This window comes from Fringilla coelebs (assembly GCF_963513975.1).
Source record: "Fringilla coelebs genome assembly, chromosome: 14".
NCBI classification, from domain to species: domain Eukaryota; kingdom Metazoa; phylum Chordata; class Aves; order Passeriformes; family Fringillidae; genus Fringilla; species Fringilla coelebs.
In genome coordinates this window covers 6411428-6437705 of record NC_140040.1, presented here as the reverse complement: position 1 = coordinate 6437705, position 26278 = coordinate 6411428, and the positions used below count along the sequence as shown (strand labels likewise).

General features: G+C 50.3%; 2 protein-coding genes across 9 annotated transcripts; both read right to left on the bottom strand.

The window, feature by feature from the left end:
- Window positions 1–686: 686 nt before the first annotated feature.
- On the bottom strand, window positions 687–12467 carry ENKD1 (enkurin domain containing 1). Of its 5 annotated transcripts, XM_084215189.1 has the most exons (9): window positions 10794–10813; window positions 8089–8214; window positions 7591–7815; window positions 6329–6504; window positions 4108–4269; window positions 2873–3033; window positions 1908–2044; window positions 1269–1443; window positions 687–935 (listed from the first exon to the last, which is right to left on the bottom strand). In XM_084215189.1, coding segments are annotated over exons 1-8 (1149 nt in total). In that variant the 5' UTR covers window positions 10795–10813; the 3' UTR covers window positions 687–935; window positions 1269–1282. The 5 variants fall into 5 exon arrangements, with proteins under 5 accessions (XP_084071315.1, XP_084071318.1, XP_084071317.1 ...); XM_084215192.1 differs by lacking the exon at window positions 10794–10813 and adding an exon at window positions 12353–12467 and having other exon boundaries at window positions 687–1443; window positions 8089–8195; XM_084215191.1 differs by lacking the exon at window positions 10794–10813 and adding an exon at window positions 12353–12449 and having other exon boundaries at window positions 687–1443.
- A 1083-nt stretch (window positions 12468–13550) lies between these two features.
- GFOD2 (Gfo/Idh/MocA-like oxidoreductase domain containing 2) lies at window positions 13551–25951 on the bottom strand. 4 transcript variants are annotated; one of them, XM_084215420.1, is made up of 3 exons: window positions 25851–25951; window positions 20439–20786; window positions 13551–15820 (listed from the first exon to the last, which is right to left on the bottom strand). In XM_084215420.1, the coding sequence occupies exons 2-3, from the start codon at window positions 20695–20697 to the stop codon at window positions 14922–14924; spliced, it is 1158 nt and encodes a 385-aa protein (XP_084071546.1). In that variant the 5' UTR covers window positions 20698–20786; window positions 25851–25951; the 3' UTR covers window positions 13551–14921. The 4 variants fall into 4 exon arrangements, with proteins under 4 accessions (XP_084071546.1, XP_084071548.1, XP_084071545.1 ...); XM_084215422.1 differs by lacking the exon at window positions 25851–25951 and adding an exon at window positions 25285–25414; XM_084215419.1 differs by lacking the exon at window positions 25851–25951 and adding an exon at window positions 20977–21098.
- Between the last annotated feature and the right edge of the window lie 327 nt (window positions 25952–26278).

Here is a 26278-nt window from a genome sequence, read left to right as displayed (position 1 = left end):
AGCAGCGTCAGCCCTGACATCTCAGGGCACTGTAGTGTGCCAGGTGGCACAGGCAGGGCTAGGATACTCCACAATATCCCCACCCCACAAAATCCTGCCCAGGATGGAGCAACCCCTGCTAAAAGGCAGCTGCTTGGGGAATCCACACACAGTAGCAAATCCACCCTGTGTAGATAATGGAGATGGAGCAACAGCACAAGCTGCAAGAAGGGAAAACTTGATGGGATTTCAGGGGGAAAAGTGCTCCCCCTGAGGCCAGCATGGTCTGGAGACAGAGCCCCAGCAAGGTGATGGGGGCAAGCCCCTTCTTGGAGATTCTCCTAACTCAGTTGGATTTGGCTCCAAGCTGTGGCTGAGCAGGACACGCACCAAGCCCTCCAGCCATCCCTCACAGCTTCTTTCCTTCATGCAGCAAGATCCCTGCAAAGGTCTGCACAGGCTCCTGCATGGCATCTCAAGGCAAGGCAGCAGAGAGCTCACCTGTGTGATGGCACCTTCCAGCCTTTCCTGCCAGCCTGTGATGGAGGTCCAGCAGGGTTTTGCACATTCTCCAGTCCATGTCCTACCACCCAGCCCTGTGAGCCCATGGCTCATCCCCTGCCTGCACTGATGGTTTCTGCTGCCCACACCATTCCTCAGGCCCTGCTGGGCCCACTGGGAGCTGCACACACACTGCAAGATGGAAATGATGATTTATTGGAGTATCTCCTGCCCCACAGACAACAAAGGCTTCTCCAGACATCCAACCAGACCATCCTGACAGCTCAGCCCTTCCCTGGGCAGAAAACACTGAAGCTCTGTGCCTCTTTCTTGTTCCCAAGCTGTCCCTTGAGCTCTCAGGTGCTCAGGATGAGCCACGACCACGGTCCAGCTCAGGAGAAAAAGAATGACAAGGAATACCACAGGCAGCAGCACAAGAGACCTCCTACCAGTTTCTAGAAGTAGGAAAAAAAAAGAAAGTAAGAGGTGATGCCACAGATCCAGAGCAGAGAGCTGATCTGTGAGAAATCAAGCAGCAGAGACAACTGCTCCCCAGACAACTGCTCCCCAGACCACGGAGCAGGGCCTTTATCAGGGCATCTCCCTCCTTCTTCTGTGGACAAGAGACAGCACTGAAAGGTGAGCAAGAGACGCCAGCTGCATACTGGACACTGTTATTGGCACCCGCATGGGCCCAGGGTCTGGAACTTGGCTCCCTCTCCTTCCAAAATGTGACGTCCATTCCTGCCCAGCCACAAAGGATGTTCAGGCAGAGCAGCACAGCACACCTGGCCCCACCAGCTCAGGAGTCCAACTTGATGAAGACTTTTGGCCTTGAGAAAATTTTGATTGCCTCGTCTATCTGGGAGAGCTTCCTCTCAAGCTCTATCCGCCTCTTCTGCATCCTGAGGCTGTCTCCACGCATGGGCAGCAGAACCAGGTCCTTTACCAGCTGCTCCTGGCCTGTAAAAAGAAGGGAAAAAAAGTTGTGTAAGTTGACAAGCAAAGAAATCTACCCTTTTTCTAGTGCTATGAACACAATGGCGGCACTGGAACAAGGACCTAGAATCCTTCTCTTTGAACCTCAGCTGGATGAAGACCTGAGGGACCTGCTCCAGCTTTGGGAACCAAGGATTGGACTAGAGACCTCTGAAGGTCCCTTACAGCCAAAATCTTTCTAAGATTTTAGGAGCAATAGCAACCCTAACATCAAGTCCACTGGACAAGTGTGCTCCAGAGAGCCAGTGCTGTAACCTGCAGGACACTGATTCCTCTTTCCATGCACACAGCTCACATCCTGCCTATATATGCCTTAATCCAGGCAACTCTCCAAGCGGCAGGAATGCGTCCCTGTGTCTCTTCTCCCTTATCCTGTCTAGGATTGTTTGTTTTTCTGAGCTGGAATCGCTGTTTTTTTTCCCTCTTACTCTGTTTCAGGTTGCTGAGGGTCTCGAGGCGCTGGCCCTCGGGCATCAAGGTGTGCCCGGGCGGGGTGTCGGGGTCGGGCAGGTTCCGCAGCCGCTCCTCCGCCTGCCTGCGCCACAGCTCCTTCCTCTCCAGCAGGCTGGGGGCAAAGGAGAGCAGGTGTCAGCACATCTGGCACAGGCAGAGGCCAAGAATGTGCCCTTCAAACCCCACCAGGTTCCATGTCACTGGCTGAGGAGACCAGGGAGCCACACACCCTCATGGTGGGGGATACACCGTGTTTAAAGCACATATGTGGGCCGGCAAATGTGCTCCACAGGCACAAAGGGCTGCTGGGAGAGATGCACTCAGGCCAACATGGGCTCCTTGGAGACAAGGGCTGCTGCTCCTCGTTTCTGGCTCACTGAGTCCTTGCCAAACCATCTGTGGGTCAATGGCAGGATGAAGTCAGACAGCAGCTCACAGCCAGGGATGCTGGCAGAGGACAGCACAGGCAAAGGACTGGCACCACAGTCAGTCCTAGGACAGGGTCTGTTTCCCATGCAGAGCCCCAAAATGCACAGCACTAGCTGGATATTCCTCAGAACCCAGGCCCAAGGCAGATTGAACACTTGTGAGGCAGAGCAAGCTCTCTGCCTCTCCAAACCCAAACCTCTTCATGTCAAAGCTACATCACATGGAACAAAGCCTACAAAGGGCCAGGAGCACATTTCTCAAGGCACACAGAGCTTCCCCGTATCAGCATTATTGTACAACAAAAAGCAAGGGAAGAGGAGACAAAACCCTCTGAGCCCTGTTTCTTGGTTAAGCCAAGGAAGCAGGAGGGACAGCATTTACTCCCCAGTGACAAAAAAAGGCACTGCTGCACATTGCAAGAGCACCTCCGTGTGCAGCCCATCTCTCCAGGCACAAGCCAGGGGTGCATGAAGGCTGCTGCAGTCCGTGGAGCAGAGAGGGGCACACTCACTACTGGGGGACGTGGCCCTTCTGCCTGGCGTGGTTCTCCTCCTGCTGCCGGTGCCGGAGCTGGGCCAGCGCCTGCAGGGACTGCGAGCGGCGCAGCGGGGCCCGCTTGGCGCTGCAGGCGTTGTGCCTGATGAAGTCAATGCTCCTGCCCTCCACCTGCATCTGCAAAAAGAGAGAGCCAGGCATCAGGGGCAGGCTGGGCACGGGCACACGGCCAGCTGCCACTGCGCAGGCAAGGGACAAAGCAGAAATGCAGCACACAAGGGAGTGAACAGAGTGACAGCAGGACAGGCGGACCCTCGGCACAGCCTGTAGCACTCTGCAGCCACAGACAGGCAGGAGCTGTGGCCATGGTTTGGGAAGGCAGGCACCTAAAGCCGAGCCTAATCCTGGCATCTTTAAGGTCCCCAAGATGACCACATGCCTTGAAAGCCAGAAGGACAGAAAAAACCTCAGGCTTGACATAGTCCTCATGGCTCCTACTGGAGCATTTTGAGGGCAGAGGAAAAACAGGTTGGGAGCTCACCAGGCCAAGAAATGCAACAGCATCCCTGGCAGAGCAGGAACTTTGCTGATCCTTGGGGCACTTCCCCAGAGACAGCACCTCCACTACAGCTCCTCTGCTGGACAAAACAGGGGAGAAGGTGGCTGTGTTTGCATTTAAGATTTCCCTGGTCTTCCTCCTTTGTAGAACACGTCCTGTTTAATTAAGTCATTCATGGCATTTAGGAACCAACAAACTGACAATCTCACAATTGCCAAGGGAAAAGGACATGAGTCATGGAGCTGTTTAGGACCTCCCAAACAGACTACTTGAAAGGTTTAACTACTAATGCTGATTTAACTCTCCTTACTAAAACACACACTCATTTCCCAAGTTTTTATCTAACTTCCAGAAGCCACAGTTGATTACAGTGGGAACAGCCTCCAAAACCCCAAGACCTCCTGCAAAGCCACTGGAAGAGCAGATTTGAGATTGCTGGCATGAGAAGGTGGAATTTTCCCGGGGAACTTCATGATCTCTATGTGACTATGAGTGAGGATGAAGCTAGAATTAACAGTCCCTGAATATCCATCTCGTCACCCCCGTGACCAGGACCCCTGCTCCTCCCCTTCAGCCAGGAACAGTATCTACAGACCTCCCTCCTCATGCAGCACATCTGACCCAACATTTGAGAAGAATGGATTTTCCATGCCAGAAATGCCTGGGATGGATGCAGTCAGTGTGTAACTCACCTTGGTTTCAGCACCCTGTGCCTCTGGAGCCTCTGTGTCTGCTCCTGCTTTTGCTCTGCCAGGCCTTGGGGACAGTGGTCTGCATGGCTTGATCCCAGAGCCACAGCGGGAATACGCCCTCAGGAAATTCACAGCCTCAGGATTGGGAGGTGGGGAGGTCTCCTGGGAAAGGCAAGAAAAGATCCACCAGTGGAGAGAGGCTGGGGCAAAGAAAAACCCTCTCAGCCAAGTTTGGGTGGTGAACCAGGAGCTCAGCCTCAGGTTTCCAGCAGGCACACGACAGCACACGCTTTCTGCCACGGCCTGGCAGAAGTTTTTGGGGGAAGATAATCTGTAATCAGCCAGCAAAGGCCAACAAACAGCAACAGATCAGACCTGGCCACTGAATTAATGGCTAAGAAACAGGGGGGGAACTCTGCAGAAGCAAATTTGGATCAAGGAGGTAGGCACGAGGCTGCCTGCTGAGGTGCTGTTCTCCAGGGCTGCTCTGCTCAGCACCTCAAATCTGTGCTTGTATCACTCTAGAAAGAAAAGGGACCAGAGGGTGAAGGAGTCTGGTGGAATTGCATCTGAGGGACCTCTTCAAAGGCTGTGGCAGAGGGCAACAGTACTTGATGTCTAGCAGGTGGTCTGGGGCTATCTCAGACAGTCCTGTTGCAAACAAACCCTGAAACTGAAAGCTGACACTGTGGCAAGTGGGTGACCTCATGAAAAACGCAGCTGGGGCACTGCTGTGCCCTTGGGACTGATGGGAACTGCACAGAGCCACCCCCAGACCTTTACAAACACCCAAGGCCTCAGCTGAACTGCAGCTGCCTGGGGAAGATTTCCTCCTGCCTGGCTCATTCAGCTGGGCAGAGCTGCAGGCAGATGGTGGGACCAGGCAGCCACATTGGTGGGACTGGTGTGAGAAGCAGGGTATGGGATGCCCTCAGCACTGCCCAGACTCTCCATGCTCCAAAGATGATCAGTCTTGTTTCAACGAGAGATCTGGATCTCTCTGGTAAGTTCATGAGAATTACCTTTACCTAGCACAGCTGGCTCAAAGTTGTTTGAGCCTGTGACTGCAGGAGCACAGGGCACAGCCTGCCCCATCTCCCTCCACAGGAGCACTGGCACTGCCAGAACCCTTCCCAAGACAACTGCTACAGCTAACAGTCTCAGGGGCAGATGACAGAGAAAAAACTCTGCATTAGTCATCAAGATTCAGCAGAATCAAGTGAAACTCTGAGCAGCAGCAGCAGCAGCTCCACAGAAGATAGAGATAGGGAACACCTCAGCTCCAGGAGAGCCCCAGCAACAGTTAAAGCATCGTGAGTCAGTGCCAGGGCCTCTCTGGAGGAACACACGGAGCACAAGGAACGCACCACGCAGAACCTGCCTGCGCAGAGACCACCCCCTTCCCCAAAACAAAGGCAGAAATGAGCTCAATCTTCCTCTAACCCAGAGGATTTGTCAAACAAGAGCGTAGGCTTGTGCTCTTGAAGCACTCGTGGGTTTGCTCCCATGTGTGGAAGGGTCACAGATACCAAAGAGGTTGGTGACACACCAGGGAAAAGGGACACAGCAGTTGGAACCACTGGCTTGGGAATCATCTTGCCAGTTTTTACAGTTGTTATCAATACATGTCATTTTAGCATGGAAAGCTGGCTACAGATGGAAGGGAAGCAATGCAGAGATGAGGAGGAACTTAAAGGCTCCAACTCAGCATCCTCACAGGCTGTGCTGATCTCTAAGGCCTCAACCCTGACTGCCTGGAGATGTCTGTGTGCCCCCCTGAGCAGTGGCCCACCACCAGGACAATCACTTGGGGAAGATGTTCACACATGGAACACACTGCCTGCTGTGTATCCACAGGTGGGAATAGATGGACTGAGGCTCAGTGCAGCTGCACACCTACCTCTGAGAACCACAATCCATGGGGTAAAACACCCCAGCCTTTTGGCACAAACCCCAGAGAAGTGTTGCCCCAGACACGGGGAAGCTGAAGACAGATGGGAGCATCCCCTGGCAGGAAAAACAGCTGGGGGGGGAAGCAGGACAGGGATTATGGCAGCAATCACTGTCTGGACCCAAACTACACACTGTCACTCACAGCCCCACTGCCACATCTCAGCACTGAGATGCCCCCAGATCCTGCAGGCTCCAGGACTCCCCTGTCTCCATCATCCCACTGTTCCCCAAACCTGGAGATTCCAAGAGCTCCTCCACAGATACCAACCTGCAGTTTGGCCTTCACCTTTGACTCCACATTTTCATATTTCTGGGATTTCCAGAGAGCTTTCACAGGCTTGGGCTGGCTGTGCTCCTGGGCTCGCTCCTTCTCCTTGCACTTCCTCTGAATCTCCTTTATCCGCCTCACATTTTCCTTCTCGTAGTCCTTGGCCTCTTTCCCTGCTTAGCAAGGAGAGACACACCTTCACCTCCCAGACACTGCCACGGGAGCAGCCACAGATCCCTCCCAGAGCTGGTCCAACAGCCAAGAGAACCAGCAAGCCCTTTCCTCTCCCGCAGCCCAGACCATGTCTGCTGCTGCCCCTGTTAGATGCACACTCCCAGACTGACTCTTCTGCCAGAGGATCCCTCCGTGCCCAGGTGAGCACCAGAACGGGTCTGTGCACACTGCTGGTGTCCACAGACTCCCTTGTTCTCCTCTTGTCCCAGGATGGACTATGCCAGACAAGCCATGCCAGCCCCTCCCAAGAGCAAGGTCAATTCCCAGCTCAGCTCACATGGTGTTTCTGAAGTAGACAGGGCTGCAGAGCCTTGAACTTGCCCTGTTCCTGGTTTCAGGACATTGTCCCACATTGACACATCCAAGATTATGGATTAGGACTCTGTTTTGTTTTGTTTTTGAATCAGGAATTAGCCTTCCTTGGGCTCCCCAAGGCAGGGAACATCTCAGCTGACATAACCAGATGCTCATCAGTTTTCCCCCTGCTTGGGCACAGCAGTTGTGGCATCTACCACACTGGCACCAGCTCAGGGCAATGCCAGCACATGAAATAAACTAAAATGACACACAGGGCTCAACCTTATCTCCTTCCTGGGCCTCTGAAAGTATTCTGGGTGACACTCCTGCTCTGGAGAAGGGAACATCTTCTGCAAAGATGTTCTCCCATCCACATACACAGGCGCCCTTCCCAAATCCTTCCTGGCTTCACCAACTAGGAACTCACCATGTTAAACATCCTCAATACACCAAGGTTTTGTTTGATTCATATAGAAGTTTTACTACAAAGAAGTCCAAATTTTTGCACCTTTTTTCAAGCCCCTCTTCCCATTCTAAACCTGAGACTGGAGCCAAAACATCACTGGCTCCAGCAGAGGTGACTCCACTGCCAGGCCAAAAGCTGCAGATGGTGTGACCAGCCCTGTCAATCTCAAGCTCTCCTCAGGCAGCAGATCCTGGGAATCCACCCCAAATGCTTCATGCCTAGCCCCAAAGGCAGCTGAAGCCAGCAGTGATTTGTCTGTACTTACTCTTAACTGGCATCTCCCCATCAAGGGAGATGCCCTGGAGCTGCAGCAGGAGGCTGAGTGTCCCCTTCTGTCCCCTCTCCAGAAAGTCCTTCCCGCTGGGGCGGATGCGAGGGGCTGGCTGGGCCTGGCGGGCACTGCCCAGAGCCAGGCAGGGAATGGGGACTGGCTCCAGAGAGCTGGAGGTTAAATACAGCTTCTCAGCATTTCCTTCCAGCCTCCCTCGAGCTGCAGGGAAAGAAAAAGGAGAACCTGGTCAGGAAATGATCTTACCTCAGTTTTCTGCACCCACAGCCCACCGACAATGTGATGAGCCCCTCTTCACCTCTGCCTTGTGCTTCCCCACCTTTCAACCAGATTACTTAAGGTGCAGATTACTTGAGGGTCACCACCAGAAGCCCCTTCACCAGTGTGAATAGAGAGTGTCGAGGACACCAAGGGATAAGGACAGCAGGCTGTGTCACACCAAAGCAAAGCCTGTACCAAGCATCAAGGACTCACCTGAGAGGGGGCGTTTGTAATACTCTGGGAAGAGCGTTGGGTCTGGAGGAATGGGTCCAGAAATCCTGGATGGCCCTTCACACATCCTGCCACACGCTGCTCTGCCTCTGCCACAGAAACCATGCACTGAGAACAGAAATGAGCAGGGCTCACTGAGCCACTGAAAAACTACATTAAAAAAAAATATATTTAAGTATAGGGGAATTTCTGACTTTCATTTGACACTTCATCACCAGCTCCAGAGATCTCCTGCAGATGCAAACCACCCCAAACTGGACTCTATGCAGGTGAAGAGCCCAGCAGCCCTGTCCCTACTGTGGGTCAGTGTTCTTACCAGTGCTGAAAATGCCCACAGTTGCTGTAATATTGGTACCTTCAGTACAAAAAATCCTTTGTGGCTTGGATCTCCCATATGAAAACATTGAATGCAGACACAGAAGGAGTGAACAGGAAACATGAGGTAGCTGGCCATCATCTGACAGCTTTTAGCCTGAGAATTGAATTACCTCGTACCCTGGGCTCCCTCTAAATGGCTCCTGTGATTCAAACACGATTTGTCCAGAGGAAGCTGAAGCTCCTGCCCCACATGGCCATATCCTCCCTGAGAACACACCTGTGCTGTCACCACCCCTGAGCAGGCTGGGGCTGACCCTCAGAAGGACAAACACTTCACAAAAAGACAAAACATTTCCCTCCAGGACCATGTGGGGCAGACTGGATTTCTGGGGAAGAGCCCAGATGGTTTCTCAGGTCTTGGGGAGAACAGAGAAGAACATGTTTTTCATTTCCGAGTACTTTTCAAAGCAGCACAGAGCCACAAGTCCCTGCCCTGCCCACACGGGTCCCTGTTGCTTCTCTTCTCTCCATGACAGAAGCACAGATCCTTCCACCAGGAAGGAACAGGAGTAGCCAGCACCAACTTCCCTGCACTGCTCACCAAGAGCACCTGGATAGCATTTTTATACCTACAACAAACCCAGAGCTCACAGCATGAGCGTGCAGGATGCCACAGCAGGCACAGACTGCTGATGAGCTCTCAGCAGATGACACAAGAGCCTCATCAGAGTCACACCACAATTCTGACAGGCGCCAGGGCAGCTTGGCTGGAGTCACTGCTCTAAGAGCTGGGGCTACAACCTGCACTCCCTGACTCCTGAGGCAGTAATTTAAACATTTCTGAGACAACTCCACGGGTAGAACCCCTTTCAGGATCCTCAGCATGCCAGCACTGACGGGACGCAGCATCTGCAGTTTAATTTATAAACCAATAAAGGATCAGGGCAAGGCTGAGTGAATCTGACTCATAGCAACTAATGCACTGCAGTCTTCTCTGCTAAATCACCCCTGTTGACATGAGACCCATTAGCAAAATGCTGTTATTCATCTCCTGGACACAACGGCAGAGGCAATGCAAGCAGTGCTGACTGCTGCACACCAGCATGCATGTGCAGCCTCTAGCCAGCTGCTCAGGAAAAGCTATTTCTGAAAAGCAGGCACAGACTCTCAGCCAGAGATAAAAGCATGCTGGCTTGGTATTATTTAATCTCCTCGATAATGGATCAACTAAGCCAGAACAGCCTCTCTTATTCTAGAGGAAAAAAAAAAAAGAAACGTTCACCAAGAGATCACTCCAGAACAGCTACTGGCTTTGAAATGCACATCTGATCTTGATCTGAACGCAGGTCCCACCCCAGTGATTTACACGTAAAATGACAGGCTGAAATCAAGACCTGTAACAGAGCAGACAATGATTGCGGGGGACTGAGGAGGAAAGGCAAGCTGAGGGGAGGCGGGGGATGGAAGGCTCGTTTTATACCTTCACATCCCAACTGCACCCTGCCCTGCTGCAGGGAATTTGCAAATGACACCCACTCCCTGATTTGCAAGTCACATCACCTCTGGCATGGGATCTTGCAAGATCAGAGAACCTCATTACAACAGGGAGCATCTTGCCCGTGTAGGGACTACAGGGACACAAGCCGCCAGCAGCAGTGTCCCAGCCAGACTTCCAGGAATACACCTCCCCAGCTGCTGCTCTGCTCCAGCTGACCACGGGCCCAACTGGGGGACAAAAGTGAGAGACCCTCATGGCTCATGCCAAGAGGGACTGTGTGACCTCTGCTGTCATTCCCACCTGCTTTGTTTCTCGGGACAGCTTTGCAGCACCAACAGTCCTGTGCTGAGCCAATCCCACCCACTGCCCCTGCACCAAACAAGCCACTTCTTTCACTGGCTCTGTCTTCTGCCCATGTAACCTTTTGTCCAAAAGGAACGTGACCTTTACATCCACAGGGGGATCAGAGAAGCACCAGAGCAAGCACCAGGAAAACACAGGAGAAGTTATGAACACAGAGGAGAGGGATGAGGGGATAGGGTCAGCCCTCCTGGGGGCTTTCCTGCACCCAGGAGAGCATCTGCTTTACCACCACGTCAGCAACCTAAACATCAACAGTGCAGTAGCCGACCTGCTGCCACCAGACACACACCATTTATGCACTCACAGGCTGTGAGGTTCAGGCACACTCTGCAGAAGCAGGCTGGCTAAGTCCAGGCAAACAGATGCATGTGTGCCGCTGCTCTCTGCTCCTGTCTCCCACCAGCCTGCAGACTCCCTAGGGAAGAGTCTCAGCTCCCAGCCACCCTGCACAGCTACAGGAGGCGCAGAGCAGTTCCTGGAGTAACCCAAAAACTTCAACACTGCTCACTCAGCCCAGTGTGCTGCTCCCTTCTCCACCAGAACATGGCTTTATGCTGGCCTAGGAGCCAAGCAATGCAGGCTCCAGTTCTCTCTCTCCCAGAGTGTCTGTGAGTTTAATAACCATTAACTCGACTCTGTGCCCTTTGCTGCAGCTTGACCAAGTGGTAAAAATGCTATTTATTCCCCTGGTAAACTAAGCCTTTTCAGAGCCTGTAAAAACCACAGCTTCCTTTTGTGGCTTGTTTTTGGCATTGTAGTTAAGGTAACTGCAAAGCATGGGAACAGACAAGCCTCAGGCAGGTGCATTTCACAGCCTTGAACCCTCGGCATCTGACTTTGAAGCATTCCCTCTTTTTCACAGATGACATTTTCACTGTGCCTGAGTCCCTGGCCAGGAAGCTGCTACCACACACAGAGCTGATGCCAGCCCAGCTTCTTGACTTCATGAGCCAATCTCTGCAAAAAGCATGGGAAAAAACATCCCACGGTTGTGATAAGCTGTGATAAGCAGAGCAAGTCATCTGCAGCAAATCAAAGGGCTAATCTCCGTGCAGCTGGTCTTGCATGTTTGATTCCTTCCTCAACAGTTTTAGCTGAATTGGAAAGTCACATCAGGATAACTTCCACGCCCGAGGGCTGCACCAAAACAGCACCAATGGATCTGAGACCATTCCTCCTGAAAAACTGAGAGTCAGGATCAGAGGTCAATGTGCTGTGAACCTACCAGTGGTTTTTGTCCCTGCCTAAGCCTTCTCCTTGCTGACTGCTATGGGAGAGACTAATATTCTCCTTTTAATATAATTCCCCTCATGAGTTTCCCCAGGTCTCACCAGCACTCAGCTCTCCCCCATCTGCCAGTCTCAAAGACCCATTTTTCCTTTTGTCTCTCTGAAAACAGAGGGACAGGTACAGCCAGGTTTGATACTGGCATTTGCATTTCTGGGAGCTGGTGCCTACCAACAGCTCTTTAGGAATAAAGCCAGCTTGGACAGTCTGCCCAGGGAGTCAGAGGCATTTCCTGCAGCGGCTGGAGCAGCAGCTGGACGAGGGCCGTGCTCGGCGCTGGAAGGTGGGCAGGGACAGCTGTGGGTATCACAGAGCTGCAGCACAGTGCTCTGTCCGGAGGGCAGGCACAGATGCGGGCACGGAGCCCCTCCTCAACGCGGGGGATTCCTCTCGGATGCACGGACGAGCCCCGTGCTGAGGCTGGAGCTTGTGTGGCAGCCCCAGCTCCTTCGGCCGGGCTGGCACGGGAGATCAACACCGGCCCTGCCCGGGAACACGTGCTGAGACGGGCACGGTGCCGAGCGACAGCGGGCACCGCTGGGGACCGGACACTGCTGAGGGACCCTCCTGGCCCCTTCGCCGGGGCTCGGGAGGCGCTGCCAGCAGCGCAGTCCCGGGCTGCCGGGGGCCCGCAGCCTCCCCCCGCGGGCGCTGCCCCTGCCCCGGGCCCGGCGCTTCCCGGCCCGGCTCCCCGCCGTCCCCGGCCCGCGCCGCTCCCGAGCCCCGGCGGGCGGCCCCGGGCCGGGCAGGGCCCTGTGCGGCTGCCCCGAGAGGACTCACCGAGGCAGGCCGCGGAGAAGCGCTCCCCGCCGGGCCGGGCTGGGCTGGGCCCGCCGGCAGCCGAGGGCCCGGCCCGGCCCCGCCGCTCCCCGGCAACCGCCGCTTCCGCCGGGATGGGCGGGCCCGGCCCCGAGGGCCCCCGGCGCTGCTCCCTCGGCACCGCCGGCTGTGCCCGGGCAGCCGCAGCACACGGGGGACACTGAGGCCCCGGCCAGCAATGCACAATATCTGCATTAAACACACCGGGACTGCGCGGGGCAATCCAGGATTCACGGCTGGAACCGGCTTCCCCCAAACGGGGGCTCCTGCGGTCGCCGTCCCGCTCTGCCCGTGCAGGACAGCCTCAGGCTGCAGGCGGCCGACGAGAGGCCCCTTTCACCCCTCCGCTCAATTCTGCGGTCATGTCTCTTTCTCACCCAGCAGTCTCGGCACCCTCCTTCCTTTACTGGGATCATCCGGAGATGTTTTGTGCTGCTTCTCATAGAGGAGGAGCTGTGCTTTAGATTTGTTCTGCCCAATACAAACGTGGTGACAAAGGCACAAAGGAAGGTTCTCTAGTTCCAGAGGGACAGCTTCAAAACAGACCCCAAACTGGCATGAAAACAGTCAGGGCTCAGGACACGTTATCCATTTTACATAGCACACAGACTCCACAAGAATTAGATGCCCACACCTATGGCAGGATCATTGAGTACAACTCCTGGCCCTGCAGAGGACAGCCCAAAGAATCTCACCCTGTGCCTCCCAGAGCATTGTCCAAACTTTTCTTGAACTCTGGCAACCTTGGGCCACGACCACTTTCCTGGGGAGACTATTCCAGTGCCCAACCACCTTGTGGGTGAAGAACCTTTTCCTAATATCCAATCTAACCTGCACTTCCTTCACACAGCTCACAGTAGAGACAAGAATGTGCAGAGCACAAGAGCAGCTATGCTTTAATACAGCACAGCAGTACATTTGTTTCTGTCAGAGTCTGGAAAGTAAATATCCAAAGGTAAATACCTGATTTACACTCCAAGCAAAGAAAGTGGTCCCATCAATACTGCAGGGATTTTGCTTCTTACTTGGTGTCTTCTGGCAACTTCTACAATAAGTGGGGAAGGACTCACCAGAGACTGAGTCTCGGCTCTGAGTCTCCTGTTCACTTTTATTAAGATGGTTTTAGCTTGACCGAATCAAACACAAGCACACAGCTGCATAGAGAATTCCCTCAACAAACACAACTTTTTATTTCTGTAGAAAACATGATACTTTTCAGGGAGGTCCAGCTTATGGAACAGCAGCGTGCATGTTAATATACATAAATACACAGGGTTACAATTTAGTGGGAAATAAATTTTAAAAAAAGCTTTCAAGTACACAAAACAAATGTAGTAAAATTAGACTATCCTTTCCACATACCTGCCTCAGAGAGAAACATTTCTCAAAAGGAATGAACTTCCACCCCATCATCTGCCAGCAAATGTCTCCACTGGACACCAGCTGCAGGAGAGCATGAAGACGGGCTGGACCAGAGGGTTAATAGCCAGTGTTTGAGATCAAGAGCACATTTACCCATGGCAGCTCAGTCCCTGTTCTCTCAACTAACAGGATGTGTGTAGTGTGACAGTTACCCAGCCAGCACATGAAGAGAGCTGCAAGAGGTAGGAAATACCTCCTTCCTTCCACTTTCAGGTCCCTGAAAGGTTCATGCTGTACAACTTTGTTACCCACGACACTGTGGCAATCCCATGACCCAGGGAGGCATTTATTTAGTAACAGTCACAGAAATGAGAACGTGGCCCCACAGGCACGGCACTGGTGCTGCCAGGCAGTAAACACAACTGACATAAGCACAGAGCTTATGGAAAAACAGCTGCTGGATGCAGGCAGCCTCTTGAGTAGAAGGAATAATGTCTACAGATATGGAAGAATAGCTCAATGCATCACAGACTTCCTGAATATTTTCCTGCCAAGACACCAACAACAGAGAATTATCGTATCATTTAAATAAAACATCAGTTTGGATGAATTTGAAAGACATTCACCACATACAGGAAGCCAAAAGGCTGATCTTTATGTTACTAACTTTAATTCATTCCTTCTACTTTTCATCCTATAGGAGTTCAGAGACTTGTTACATCACTGAACTCTTTTCTAAAATTTTACAAACTGAGGATTAAAACATAAATCAGTCTCCAAGAGAAAGGAAAAAGGCATCTGAACAACAGATACTCCCTGATCTTGCTCTACATGCTCTCATGGTTCAATCAGCAACCTGTGCAACAGGGGTTGTGTCCCATTTCCAAGCCATGCAATGGCAGAGATCCCACAATTCACTTCAGCTACTGCAAGTGCAAAGGGCAATTCAAGTTTTCCTACCAGTCTCCAAGACAAATTAAATGTTTGCAAAAAACAGAAACATTTAAAACTCTTCAAACAATTTAAACCAGAACTGTTCCTATGAGAACATATTTTACATGTTTAAAAAAACCAAGAAACTCAGGCTATTAAATAAGAATCTACATATCTTAAAAACTGTTGTTTTTTACATTACAGCCAGAAGTAGTATTTTCCAAGGTAGGAATGTTCATAAGTTATTTCTTTGAAGCGCCTCACAGAGGTTTTGGTTGGCATCTGGTTCCTCAGTCATCACCTCCACAGTCTCCCACTCACCTGACCTACTGGATTTCTTGATGGCCTCTACTACACTCTGCATGTACAGGCCATCTTCAAAAGAGGCTGCCATAGACACAGGTTTATGATCCCACGTCCGACGGTCTTCCTGCTCTTGGAAAGACTGCCGCAGGGCTTGTACCATGTACACCATTCCTTTCAGGTAAAGCAGAGGGATGTCCTTGAAGCCCTTCTCCAAAAGGCCCTTGTTGACAGGCAGGGAGTCTGTAAACAGCAGCTCTTCCTGGAGCGCAGTGTTCTTCTGCCCGTACAAGTCTGTCCCCCGAGCTATGAGGCGGCCGGCAGAGCCCACAATCATGACCTCGTGGATGAAGGACCCGGGCATGTTGAAGTTGAGAGTCACAGTGCAACAGACGCCGTCGCTCATGAGCATCTGGAAAACGCAGAAGTCGTCGCTGGTGACGTGGCGGATCCCGCTGATGGCCGTGTTCTGCTTCACAAAAGTCTTGAGCAAACCGTGGACCTTCTCAGCTCTCCTGCTGGTGAGGTGAGTCAGGAGGTCGATGATGTAGGTGCCCATGGTGTGCAGGCCACCCCCTCCCATGAGCTCGTCACAGATCCAGTTGTACTTGTGGCTGAGCAGGCTCCCCCCGTAGACTCGCACGTCGCAGATGATGACGTTGCCCACGTAGTGCTCCTCTATCAGCTGCTTCATCTTCACAAAGGCGGGCAGGAAACGCAGAACGTTGCCAACGATGCTCATCAGCTTGGGGTAATACCTGGCAGCTGTGACCATCCTGAAGGCATCCACAGAGGTAGCAGCTTTCTCACACAGCACGTTCTTCCCTATTCCTGCAGCACAAAAAAATTACAATATTTAGCACACTTGAGCAAAGCCTGCCCAGATACCCCAAAGGTTGTCAAGAAGTGGTGGTTTTAAGAGCTAGGCTTTCCTGCTGCAATTTCTAAGGTAAAGATCTGGGAACTACAGTAGGAATGCCAAGTCCAGCAAGACTCAAAGCTGTTTCCAAAATGCTCCAGTTGCAGAGCTGACAAACTCTCACAGAGGGAGGCTCCAAATAAAGAGAGGATTTTTACATCATGAAAGATAAACATCCAAATGCCATTACATGGCATCCAAACAAGACACAATATGAGTGCTATAGTTAAAAAATTACTTGAATATCTGTATAGCCAGAGGAGGAAAAAAAAAGCCAGGTACCCTGAAGGGAAGAGGTGGGGGAAAGGGAGATTTGATTTTCACTTCGTATTTCACCATCACTATAAAATTTTACTTTTTTAAATGAATATAAATGGGACATACAATTTACTTATATATAAAAATATATATATATATATAAAAGATATACATACAGATTCTGTGTACAGAACACAAGAATTAGAAATAATGTTTCGGTAAGAGGACTGTTTTAAAACAACCCTTTCTAATTAGAAAGCAAATCTTTTTGTTGTGCACATACAGCCTGTCTGTACAATCAAACAAAAGGTGACTGAGTTACATGAACAAGAGCTGCACCCCCAAGCTGACCCACTGCACTGTTGTTGCTCCTGATGCACTTTACACTGCGCTCAGCCTAAATCAATGGGGCAGTCAATAATCTTCTTTTTTTCCCTAACTGTAAAGCAGAAATTAAGTAAGACAAAAGTGCATGACAGTACAAGTTTTAACCAGTTCTTACATTTCTGGTATTCCCCCTTCTCATGGCAGGGCTTTACTTTTACTGTTTTTTCCTGGTTTACATCTGTTCTGATCAAATACTTATCTAGACATTTTTCAGTGTAATAACCATGTTATTCCTAACATAGTTATTACAGACACTAACTGGGAATGCCAGACCTGAAGGTCAGTCTTGGCACACCGAGTTTCTGCCCAAGAATTGCAGGAATCACTGCACGGGGCGCTTGGCACCGCTCTGAAAGCTCCTCCTCAGCCAGGAGCAGCCTGTGCTCCCTGCGGGGCACAGCTTTTAATTGACTCCCAGTGGAAGGTACCAGCTCAGGCACCTCGGTCGGTCCCCGCCCCGCGAGGGGAAGGCACATCCCCCACTGTGGGTCCTGCTCTCCGCGCTCCCCCTCCCGGCTGCACCCAGCCAGCCCTCCAGGAACCCTCCGAGCGGGCCAGGGGCCAGCATGCTCCCGTGACACAGCTCAGGCAGGGGACAGCTACAGGAGACTCAGAACCTCTGCTTCTAATAGACACAAGTGAAACCCAGTCAGAAAATGGGAAGACTACAAGTGACAAATCCCCTGTACTGATACGAGTCTACAGCAGCTTTAATGAACAAAGGGTCAGGTCAAACTCCCAGTGGACACCCTGGCTGTCCATTTGTAACCCCCATGTCAGGGACCATTTCTGACTCCCCAGTCCTCAGTCCGGCTGCCAAGGCAAGGCACAACACTCAGTTCAGTACTTTTCAGGGCTAGCTGAAGCACCTGGACAAGCATCTAGAGCTGCTTCAGTCCAGTTTATCTGCCTTGTTTAAATGCTGCTTGTCTCCTGGCAGTTTACAGGAAAGCCACCAGAGAAAGCAAAGGGATTCTCACAGCATCCCGAGCAGATCTGTACCCTCAAAGCTCGCAGAAAACCAAAGTGACTCTTGTTCCATGGGAACAGCTCTGCAGCCAGTGCTGTGCTGGTGCTGCTCCCCTGCTGCCCTGCCCTGGGTCCCTGCAGTGGGGACTGAGAGCAGAGACAGCAGAGCCTGGGGACAGCCCTGTCACCCCGGGCTCTCCCTGCTCTGCTGACCAGCCTCGCCCTCAGTGCTGTGCCCGTTGTGGCAGCCCAGGCAGAGGCACTTGAGGAGCTAAAAGTGCCTGATGCCTTTTTTTGGGATGGCAGCCAGTGCAGCACACTGACAGCTCAGCACAGCCCACTGTGCACTGCCAGAGTGCCAGGATGAGACCTGGGAACACAGAACAGCTCTGGGATAATCCTGCTGTTACCTTCAGTGGACATCCCTCCAGCTGTCCCCAAGCTCACAGAGATGGCCATGAAACAAGGACAAGGGCCAAGTCAGGGATGGCTACAAGGTCCCTTACCAAGGTAATGGCCATGCCTTTTGTTTTTCAAGGCAGTGCAGCTTACATCCCCGGGATTGTTACTATTGTTTTGGTAATGAATAACCTGAACTTTGTACCATATTGTTTCCCTAAACCATAGCTGCAAAATTTTCAGTTGAGGCCCTCACCATCCAGGAGACATGAGAGCATGAATGGGGGCATTTAACTGTGGGACATGAACTACAAAACAGACATTAGGTGAAATTTATTTAGTTCCTCTGAGATCAAAAGAAGCACAAATTTAAAGAGAGCTTCTTGCTTTGCCTGCTGTTATATATATATGAGATAAACCATAAGATTACCCTGATTTTAATATGAACTGTCCTCTGGGCTTTGATCTGTTCTGTCTGGTTCACGAACTCAAACCAGTGTCACTGCTTTGTCCCCAGGCTTGTTCATGGACGTCTGTCAGCAAGAAACTTAAGCAAGGAAACTGCACCACCTAGAAAAACTGGGGTATTTTCTCCTCTTTACCAAATGGAAGCACAGGTTTTTAAAAAAAGTAGAAAAAGGTACAAAAATAAATGATAAAACTGTTACCACTTTAAAACAAACAAACCAAGCCCAACAAAACATTTCCTAAAGCCCAGTCTCCAGGCAAGTAAACACCAATCTGTTATAAACAACTCACAGCAAATAATTCTCTGATTATAATCATCACTCTATCAACCTCAACTTCCAAAAAAATATGTTGCTGCCATTTTTGGCCCTCCCCTGGTTCTGTGTTCCTTTAGAACATGCAGGGACAGGAAACCACCCAACACTGGCTTTAAGTAAGTCACAATATACTGGGCAGCAGACCTGCAAATACCACTGCAATGAACCTGGAAAGCTGAAAGGCAAGGTCAGCAGCACACTGGCCAGAGATGTCTGCATCAGTTTACAGACCAGAACAGAGGAAGTGATTGTTACCCTTTCCTGCTACATCCATGCATCTCCCTGGCTTTTTCAGCCTTTCACTTCCTAAACTTGCATTCAAGCATACATACAACCTCTGTATTTCTGCACCAGCTTTACCTTCCTTTCCTCCTCTGGATAATGTCATCTTATGGGTTCCTAGCCTTCAATGAAGAAATCCCAATCCCTTTTAGTTAATAAACCATCAGAGAATGGTGAATCCTTTCCTTTTTAGTCCATTTGATCATTGAGAGCCACAAGACTACTGACATGCATATTACCTAACAGGTGCTTTAAAGAGATTTTAACATATTTGAAGCGATAAATTATAACTTACAGTTCAAATATTTAAAAATCAGAATACCTTAAAATTCAAAGGACAGTACTCTAACAAGGTAAACAAACAAATCTAACAGTATAAAAAAGAAAAGAAAAAAAAAAGCCCGAAATCTCTCTCTGCATATCTGAGAGGCATTGCAAATGTTTGTGCAGGGACTTATTTACTTCCAAAAGAAATTACTGTAGAGAAAAGAGGCACAACAAACCACCCTGGCTCACATGGTCTGAGATTACCTGTCCTAAAATTAACTCGTGTATCTCCTGTAAACAGAGTAAAAATATCCCCCTTGTTATTTACAGAATTACACGCAAACTGACACCCACGCTGCACTGCAGGAGAGGACATTAACACTACAAAGTCACACACTGGGGAATTAAGAAATGTCAGGATGCCTGGGCAGTTGGCTCCCATCTCCCTGCCCAACCAGTCTGGGGTGTCATCCCTTCTTTCTCATCTAGATGGATTCCTCCTGCTGTCCCCAGCATCTGCCCTCCTGAGTCAGGTAGAAGGATTCCTCCACTGGGACCACATCAGCCTGCTATGGACATGGATGTGCCAAGAGTGGTCCAGGTAGTGGCCAGGCTCACAGCTAAAACAGCATCTCTTAGCTCCTAATTCACAACTTTCCACTGAGTGCATACAAATATTTTTTCAAAGGCTTTCAACTTCCAAGTTTGATTTTACTTGTGGAGAAAGCATAAAGCAGAGCTGAACAACCTTCCCCTTCCAGGCAAATCTTCCTAGTACATGGGAAAATTTAAAATTAATTAAACAACTTGGTTTGGTTTTTTTGTGGGATTTTTTGTTGTTGTTGTTGTTGCTCTGGTTTTTTTTTTAATGGGCATAAAGCCATTTACCCTCTCATTATTGTCTCTGATACAGCTGATTTTTATTACTAACTCCCTACCATTACTTCAGTCTGACCCAAGCAAAATATTTTTGCCTAATTGGTTCAAGCAGATCTATAAGCAATTATTAACAGTATTTTTACCAAAAAAACCCCAGGTAACTCTTCTCACAAATGCCACACAAAATTTTTAGCACCACATTTGCCTGTTGGTGCAACCAGAACTGTGCTGAGATAACAGCTTCCAATCTCAATCTCCCAACAAGCTACAGATTTTTGGTGCAACTCCAAGGACAAAAAGGTACCTAGAGCCTTCACAGCAATTTGCCGAGTCAGTGGTGGAGGGATGTTGATGCAGACCAAATCCACGTCCTGATGCAGCAAGACATCGTCAGTCCGACTCGTGTAGAAGGAGATGTTCATTTCCTCTGCCAGCTGCTTGGCCTCCTCTTCAGTCTTCCCCCAAAGAGCTTCAATGGAGAAGCCTTCTGCCCTCAGCAAGGGTACCAGGACCCGGGCAGCACTACCAGTTCCAAACACACCCACTCCAGGGAGCATTTTCATTCTTCATTCATTCATTCAAGCATCAAGGTCTACACACAAGCCTTCAGGAAAATGTCCGGCTCCTCAGCTCGGTGTTCCATCCACAGCTCCTAACATGTAAAAAGTTACAAGTCATTATCAGGAAAAGGCACATTGTGGTATCAAACACACCTACCCTGAATGCCACCTTCTGTCCTTTGTATGGCTTTCAACATTCTCAGACATTCTAATGACAAAAACCAAAACCCCCAAAAGGCACAATCTATAGAGATCCAGTATTAAAGGACAAACCTAACAAACCTATTGCAGAAGAATGGTAAGAAAGCAGCTTGAGAGAGTCATCTCCTCAGCTTCAAAACTCAGCACATGGGGACAGAAACACACCCAAGAACGCAGGATAAACCAGACACAGAGAGGCACAAACTGGGAGTGACAGGAAGCACCAAGGGGACAGGACATGGTGTCTGTTACACCAGCAGTAAAAGCAGTGCTGCTCTATTTGTGATGATGTAAGCCCCTAAATGAGATAAAGGTTTGTGAGATGAGGTAATATCTTTTATTAGACCAATTGAAATAGATGGAAATAATAGACACGCTTTGGGACACATAAATCTTTCTTCCAAATTAAATACACAAACTGAAAACAACTACTTGGACCTTAACAATTTTATAGCAAATAGGTAAGTCAGTCTAGAGAAGATTTAGAAAATATGTCCAGTGGGGAAAGCCTAGATACCGTGAGCTTGTTTTGCCTGGGGAGGAGAAGTCTACGAGGAGAGAGAACACCAGTGTTTAAATACACAGAAAGCTGCTTGCTGAAAGGAAAAGGGCGCTCCTCTGTGTCCACTCTGGGTAGTTAAAAGCTTCACTTAGGACAGTTAAAAATATCTCCTTCTGCCAATGCCACTTACAGGGTTTGCACAGAATTATTATACTCCCTACACACAAACATTTGGTCAAGTCATAGTTCTTTTGTTCTTCCAGATATTTCCTGGTAAATCAGTTCCTTCGATCCCTACCTGCCAGCCTGCCTTAGCACAGCTGCTGTGCACACCTGGCCAAACTGCCTTCAGCACTCACTTTAGCACCAATTACAAAGAGAGATGTCAGAAGTCTCCTCAATCTCTGACACCACAGAAACCTACAAAACACAACTTTTGTTCTGTGCCTTTCTGAATTCTCATCTACTACACCCACTTGACCTTTTTTGAATTTTTTTTATTTTTGAAAGAAAAACATGACCAATTCAGTTTTCATTATAAGCTTACAATGAAAAAGAGAACTGGTACCAGCACCACATCAACATCCCTGGAAAAGACACCTAAAAGCAGCAAGAACCATGGCCTGTTTCAGGAACAGTGTTACTGATCTCCCCATCCCAAGATACTCACATTAAGTTACAAGACATGAAAGCAAACCCTGACACAGCACTGGGCAGTACCAGCACAGAAGTGGAACTACTCCCAGTGCAAGGGCTTTGTTTGCAATCAGCATCTCATTAGTCTGGGGGTGCCTCTACTGCCCAGCTTGTGCTATAAAACTGAACCCTGGCAGAATTCCTAGGGATTTCTGTAGTACAGACACTAAACTAGAAAACAGAAATGCTTGAGAATATTTATCTTGCAAAATGCACAAATGTTTACAGATGCTATAAAACAGCTCATGAAATATTTACTTAATTAATTCAGTATGTTTTTCCTCATTCTGTGTGATGCAGCATTTGCAGTGATACTGTCACTGTCATTCTTTATAAAGATGAACAAAGTTCATTGTCACAAACTCCTTTTTATCCAACATTTAGCAGAACACTCAAACAAGGCAGTGACAAAGATCAAAAGGAACTTGAAACTATTTACCAGTCTACATAAAAAGGGTGGGACCCTGGGATACTGGCAAGGAGGATGGCTTCTACCCAGGCTTGCTTTATATAAATCACTCAAACAAACAAACAAACAAAAAAAAAAAAAAAACAAAAAAAAACCAAACACAACCAAAAAACCAAACCAACAAACAGAAAAAAAACCAAAACAAAACCTTACAACTGGATGGACAGCAGGCATAACTACTGAAGTCCCCACAAATCTGTTTAGCAGCTTATGGTTTGGAAGAGTTAAAAACTCTTACAGCAGAAAGAACATCTTTGTTTGAAGGGACACAAAGTGAGGTGGAACACAGACCAGGTGAGTGTGTCCCTGCTTGCACAGATCACACAGATGTGTCTAACTGACACAACACCACCACGGTTCGGAAAAGGCTGAATTCCTTGAAAATGCTCCAGGAGAACACCACAGTATGTGCAACAGGGGGCTCCTGCTACTCAGATAAGCTGATTTCTGTAACAATCACTCAGTTTAAGTGTCACTTTTCCTTGTTTTCCATCTAACTGCCTCTTAAAAATACTCTCAATCAGGTGGAATTAATCTTAAACTCACTTATCCCAAAAGACAGCATGCTTCTACATCGGTATCACTAGGAGCTATTGGCACAAACCTACAAAATCTAGTGATTAGCACCATGCATCAGTTCCTGATGCTACAAGAGCTTCAGGTCACCAGCTCACTACAAAGCAACAAGTGGCCAACCCAGCCTCAGCAATGACTTCCAGCAGGGCAGCCCGAGCTCTCTGGCTATGCAGACACAGCTTGCATGGTCAAAGGGCCCCACAGGGCTGGAGACCCCAAACACTGCAGCCACCAGGCTCTGCAGAGTGGCCCTGAGCAGAGGACAAGGTTCTCTTCCTTCCCCTGAGAGCCGCCTACAGCCTCCTCTTCCCCCAGCAGACTTTCAGCAGCTGAGAAGGCACAGCAGGGTGGATGTGGGTGCTGAAGGGCAGCAAAAAGCCAATCCTTACACAGGGCAAATCACAGAGCACGCGGAGCACGAGCAGAACTGAGCTGAGAGCTTTTAGAAAGGGGTACACGTGGGTACTGCAGCCTTCACACACACACACACACACTGCAGACACACTCCAGGGCTGGCAGGAGAGGGATTCCAGCCCAGGCCACCCTGAGGTGACAGCCTAAACCCTCCATGTCAGAAAAAGGCTGCTGCTGAGGAGAGGCAGCTGTAATTACCAGTTTGGGAAGAAGGAACAAGGATCTCAGAAGAACAGCACTGTGCTGCCACAGAAGTCCCCAGAGCACCATCGTCTGGAGCTCTACGTGCACATCTGGTACTTTTCCTCTAAGCAGGGGGGGAAAGAACTGGAAGGGCTGCAGAGGTGAACAAAAGCACCAAAACCTCCTGAAAAGGAAGACCTAAGCAAGGAAAGATTCCTCAGTTTGGAAGACACATCAAAAGTAATAAAGTCAAGAGTGTCTTAGGATGGAGAAAATGAAAATTTTCACTGTCTTTCACCACATAAGAGCACATCAAATGGAGCTCAGAGAGGGCAGGAGCAAAACAATCTGAAGGAGGTGGTTCCTTACAGCAGACGTTTTTAAGTTGTGAAGTGCCCTTGCCATGAGACAGTGCAGACATCTGTCACTTACAGGGAGCAAAAAGAGAGACTCTTGTCTATCCACTGAGGCTCACTGAATGCACAGAAGACACATCTAGCACTGAAATGAAAACTAGAGAAAACTGGTTTTGGCAGAGCATGGGAACAGCTCTGAGAAAGAAATGCCTGAAACTGGTACCAAGACCAGCTTAGAATTAGGTACAATTTCTACATATTTACCTTAGATCTTACCAAGCCTCAAACCTTCACGCAAGCCTCAGCAAATTAGTTGCAAGAATTAAAATCCTAGTGCATCAACCTCTCCAGCAGTCAAGTGAACACTTCCAATGTGTTCATTCCAATGAACACTTCAGTGGGAACTCTCCCCCAGAAAACACAAAAGGCAGAGCTTTTATGGGCAACTGAAACCAGACTGCAGCAGGTCTCTTGCACGTCAGGAGATAAAAATCGATTTCTTTTTAACAGAGATTAAATAATCAACCCTACAACATCATTCTGACTTAAATTTTCCAACAGAAGCACTTAAGAGCTCTGCCATTCCTTTTTTTTTTTTTTTGTGGCCATAAAACACATTTTTGCTGAATTTTATAGTGAGTCTGAAGTCCTATCCTGGTCATAGAAAGGAGCTTTTTGACTCTTTTGGTACACATAGCAAAGAAGTTTGTGACCCAATGCAATGAAAAACCTGATGGTTCCTACAGCATCCCATTCAACTCCACGTTGAAGCACCCTGGGAGCTCCAAAGGCAGAAGTCTCAAAAACTAGATATTACAGTCAAGGATCACAGGGTCCAGAAACTGTTGTGGGCCATTACAGATGGCCAAAGGTAGTGAAAATAACAGCCCATGTTCAGAAAGGTGCTGGCCAGGGTAGCACCAACTCTGCATAAAGAGAAAGCTTTTCACATGTCTCCAACTTATCTTAAAAAGTTCCTTTTGGGTTCCAAGAAAGATGAGGCACATGGTGGAGGAGCACACCAGCAAACACTTCTGCCCTCTGGCACGAATATACTTGAGGCTGTGTATGGAATGGTTCACGTGTAGATGTCAAAACTGACGTGCTTGCTTTACTAAATGTGCTTTTGATTCAGTGCCAGCGGCTTGTGCGATAACCCACGAGTCCACAGCCTGAAGGAGCTCCCACCACACCTGGAGACAAGCCCTGCACAGCACTCTGTCCTTCCTGGTCTGCACGTACGGCAGCAAAGGCCCCGTTCCAGGCACGGCACTTCCCACAGGTGCCGCCCGAGGCCGAAGGTGGCAGTGAGGACCGTGCCGGAGACAGCAGCAGCGGGAACATCCTGGGAACCAAACCGGCCTTCATGCAAAGCCGGCGGCACGGCCTGGCAGCCCCGGGGACGCCGCTGGCATGGCCCGCGATGCTCTGTGCTGCCGGGGCAGCGGGGCTCGGGCAGCTGCTCCCCGTGCGCGGCTCCTCACAGGGCTGGACGGCACAGAGCTCACCTGACCTCGCCTCACCTCTGGAACAGGGCAGGGCTCACCTCGCCTCACCTCACCAGGCCTCCCTCCTTCAGGGGTCTGGGCGGGACGGGCCCCCCCTCACCTCACCGGCCCACACGGAGTTGGTACCCCCGGCCCCTCCCCAGCCGCTCCCGGCCCCGCGCCCTCTGGCAGGAGCGCGTTCCCCTCGCCGCCCAGCGGCCCCGGGACAGCGGAGGAGCCCGGGGGGCTCGAGGGGTCCGAGCCGCCCTCACCTGTGCCCGGCCGGGCCACCGGGGTTGTCCCGCCTGGCGCATCCTCGGGCCGGGCGCGCTCCCGAGGCGGCCGCGCGCTCCCGGGGCGGCGGCCCTGCCCGGCCCGCGCATGCGCGACAGCCCAGCGCCGCACCGCCCCTCCGCCGGGCAGCGGCCCCCAACATGGCGGCCAACTAGGGTGCTTCAGGAGCCGCGTAAGGGACGGCCAATCCCGAGGCCGGAGATTGGCGGAGAGGCGGGATTTAAGGTGACGGACAACAGCAATATCCAATGGGAGAGCAGAGCGATGGGCTGTGGTGAGGCGCTCTGGGCTCTCGGGCTGTGCCCGGAGCTGGTCTGAGGGGCGGCCGCCGCCCAACGGGGCTGTTCCGCAGGGAGCCCGGGACACCGCCGGTGTCTGCAGCACCTCCTGCTCGGTGGCACCAGCA

What these genes read in the sequence shown, in the direction of transcription:
- ENKD1 (XM_084215188.1), bottom strand. An exon ending in TTACAAACGCCCCCTCTCAG is followed by an intron (nt 7,816 to 8,088) that starts GTGAGTCCTTGA and finishes CTTTCCCTGCAG; the next exon opens with CTCGAGGGAGGCTGGAAGGA. An exon ending in CACAGGGTGCTGAAACCAAG is followed by an intron (nt 3,034 to 4,107) that starts GTGAGTTACACA and finishes CTCTTTTTGCAG; the next exon opens with ATGCAGGTGGAGGGCAGGAG.
- GFOD2 (XM_084215420.1), bottom strand. Translation starts at nt 20,697, where the DNA reads ATGAAAATGCTCCCTGGAGTGGGTGTGTTTGGAACTGGTAGTGCTGCC. An exon ending in AATTGCTGTGAAGGCTCTAG is followed by an intron (nt 15,821 to 20,438) that starts GTACCTTTTTGT and finishes TTTGTGCTGCAG; the next exon opens with GAATAGGGAAGAACGTGCTG.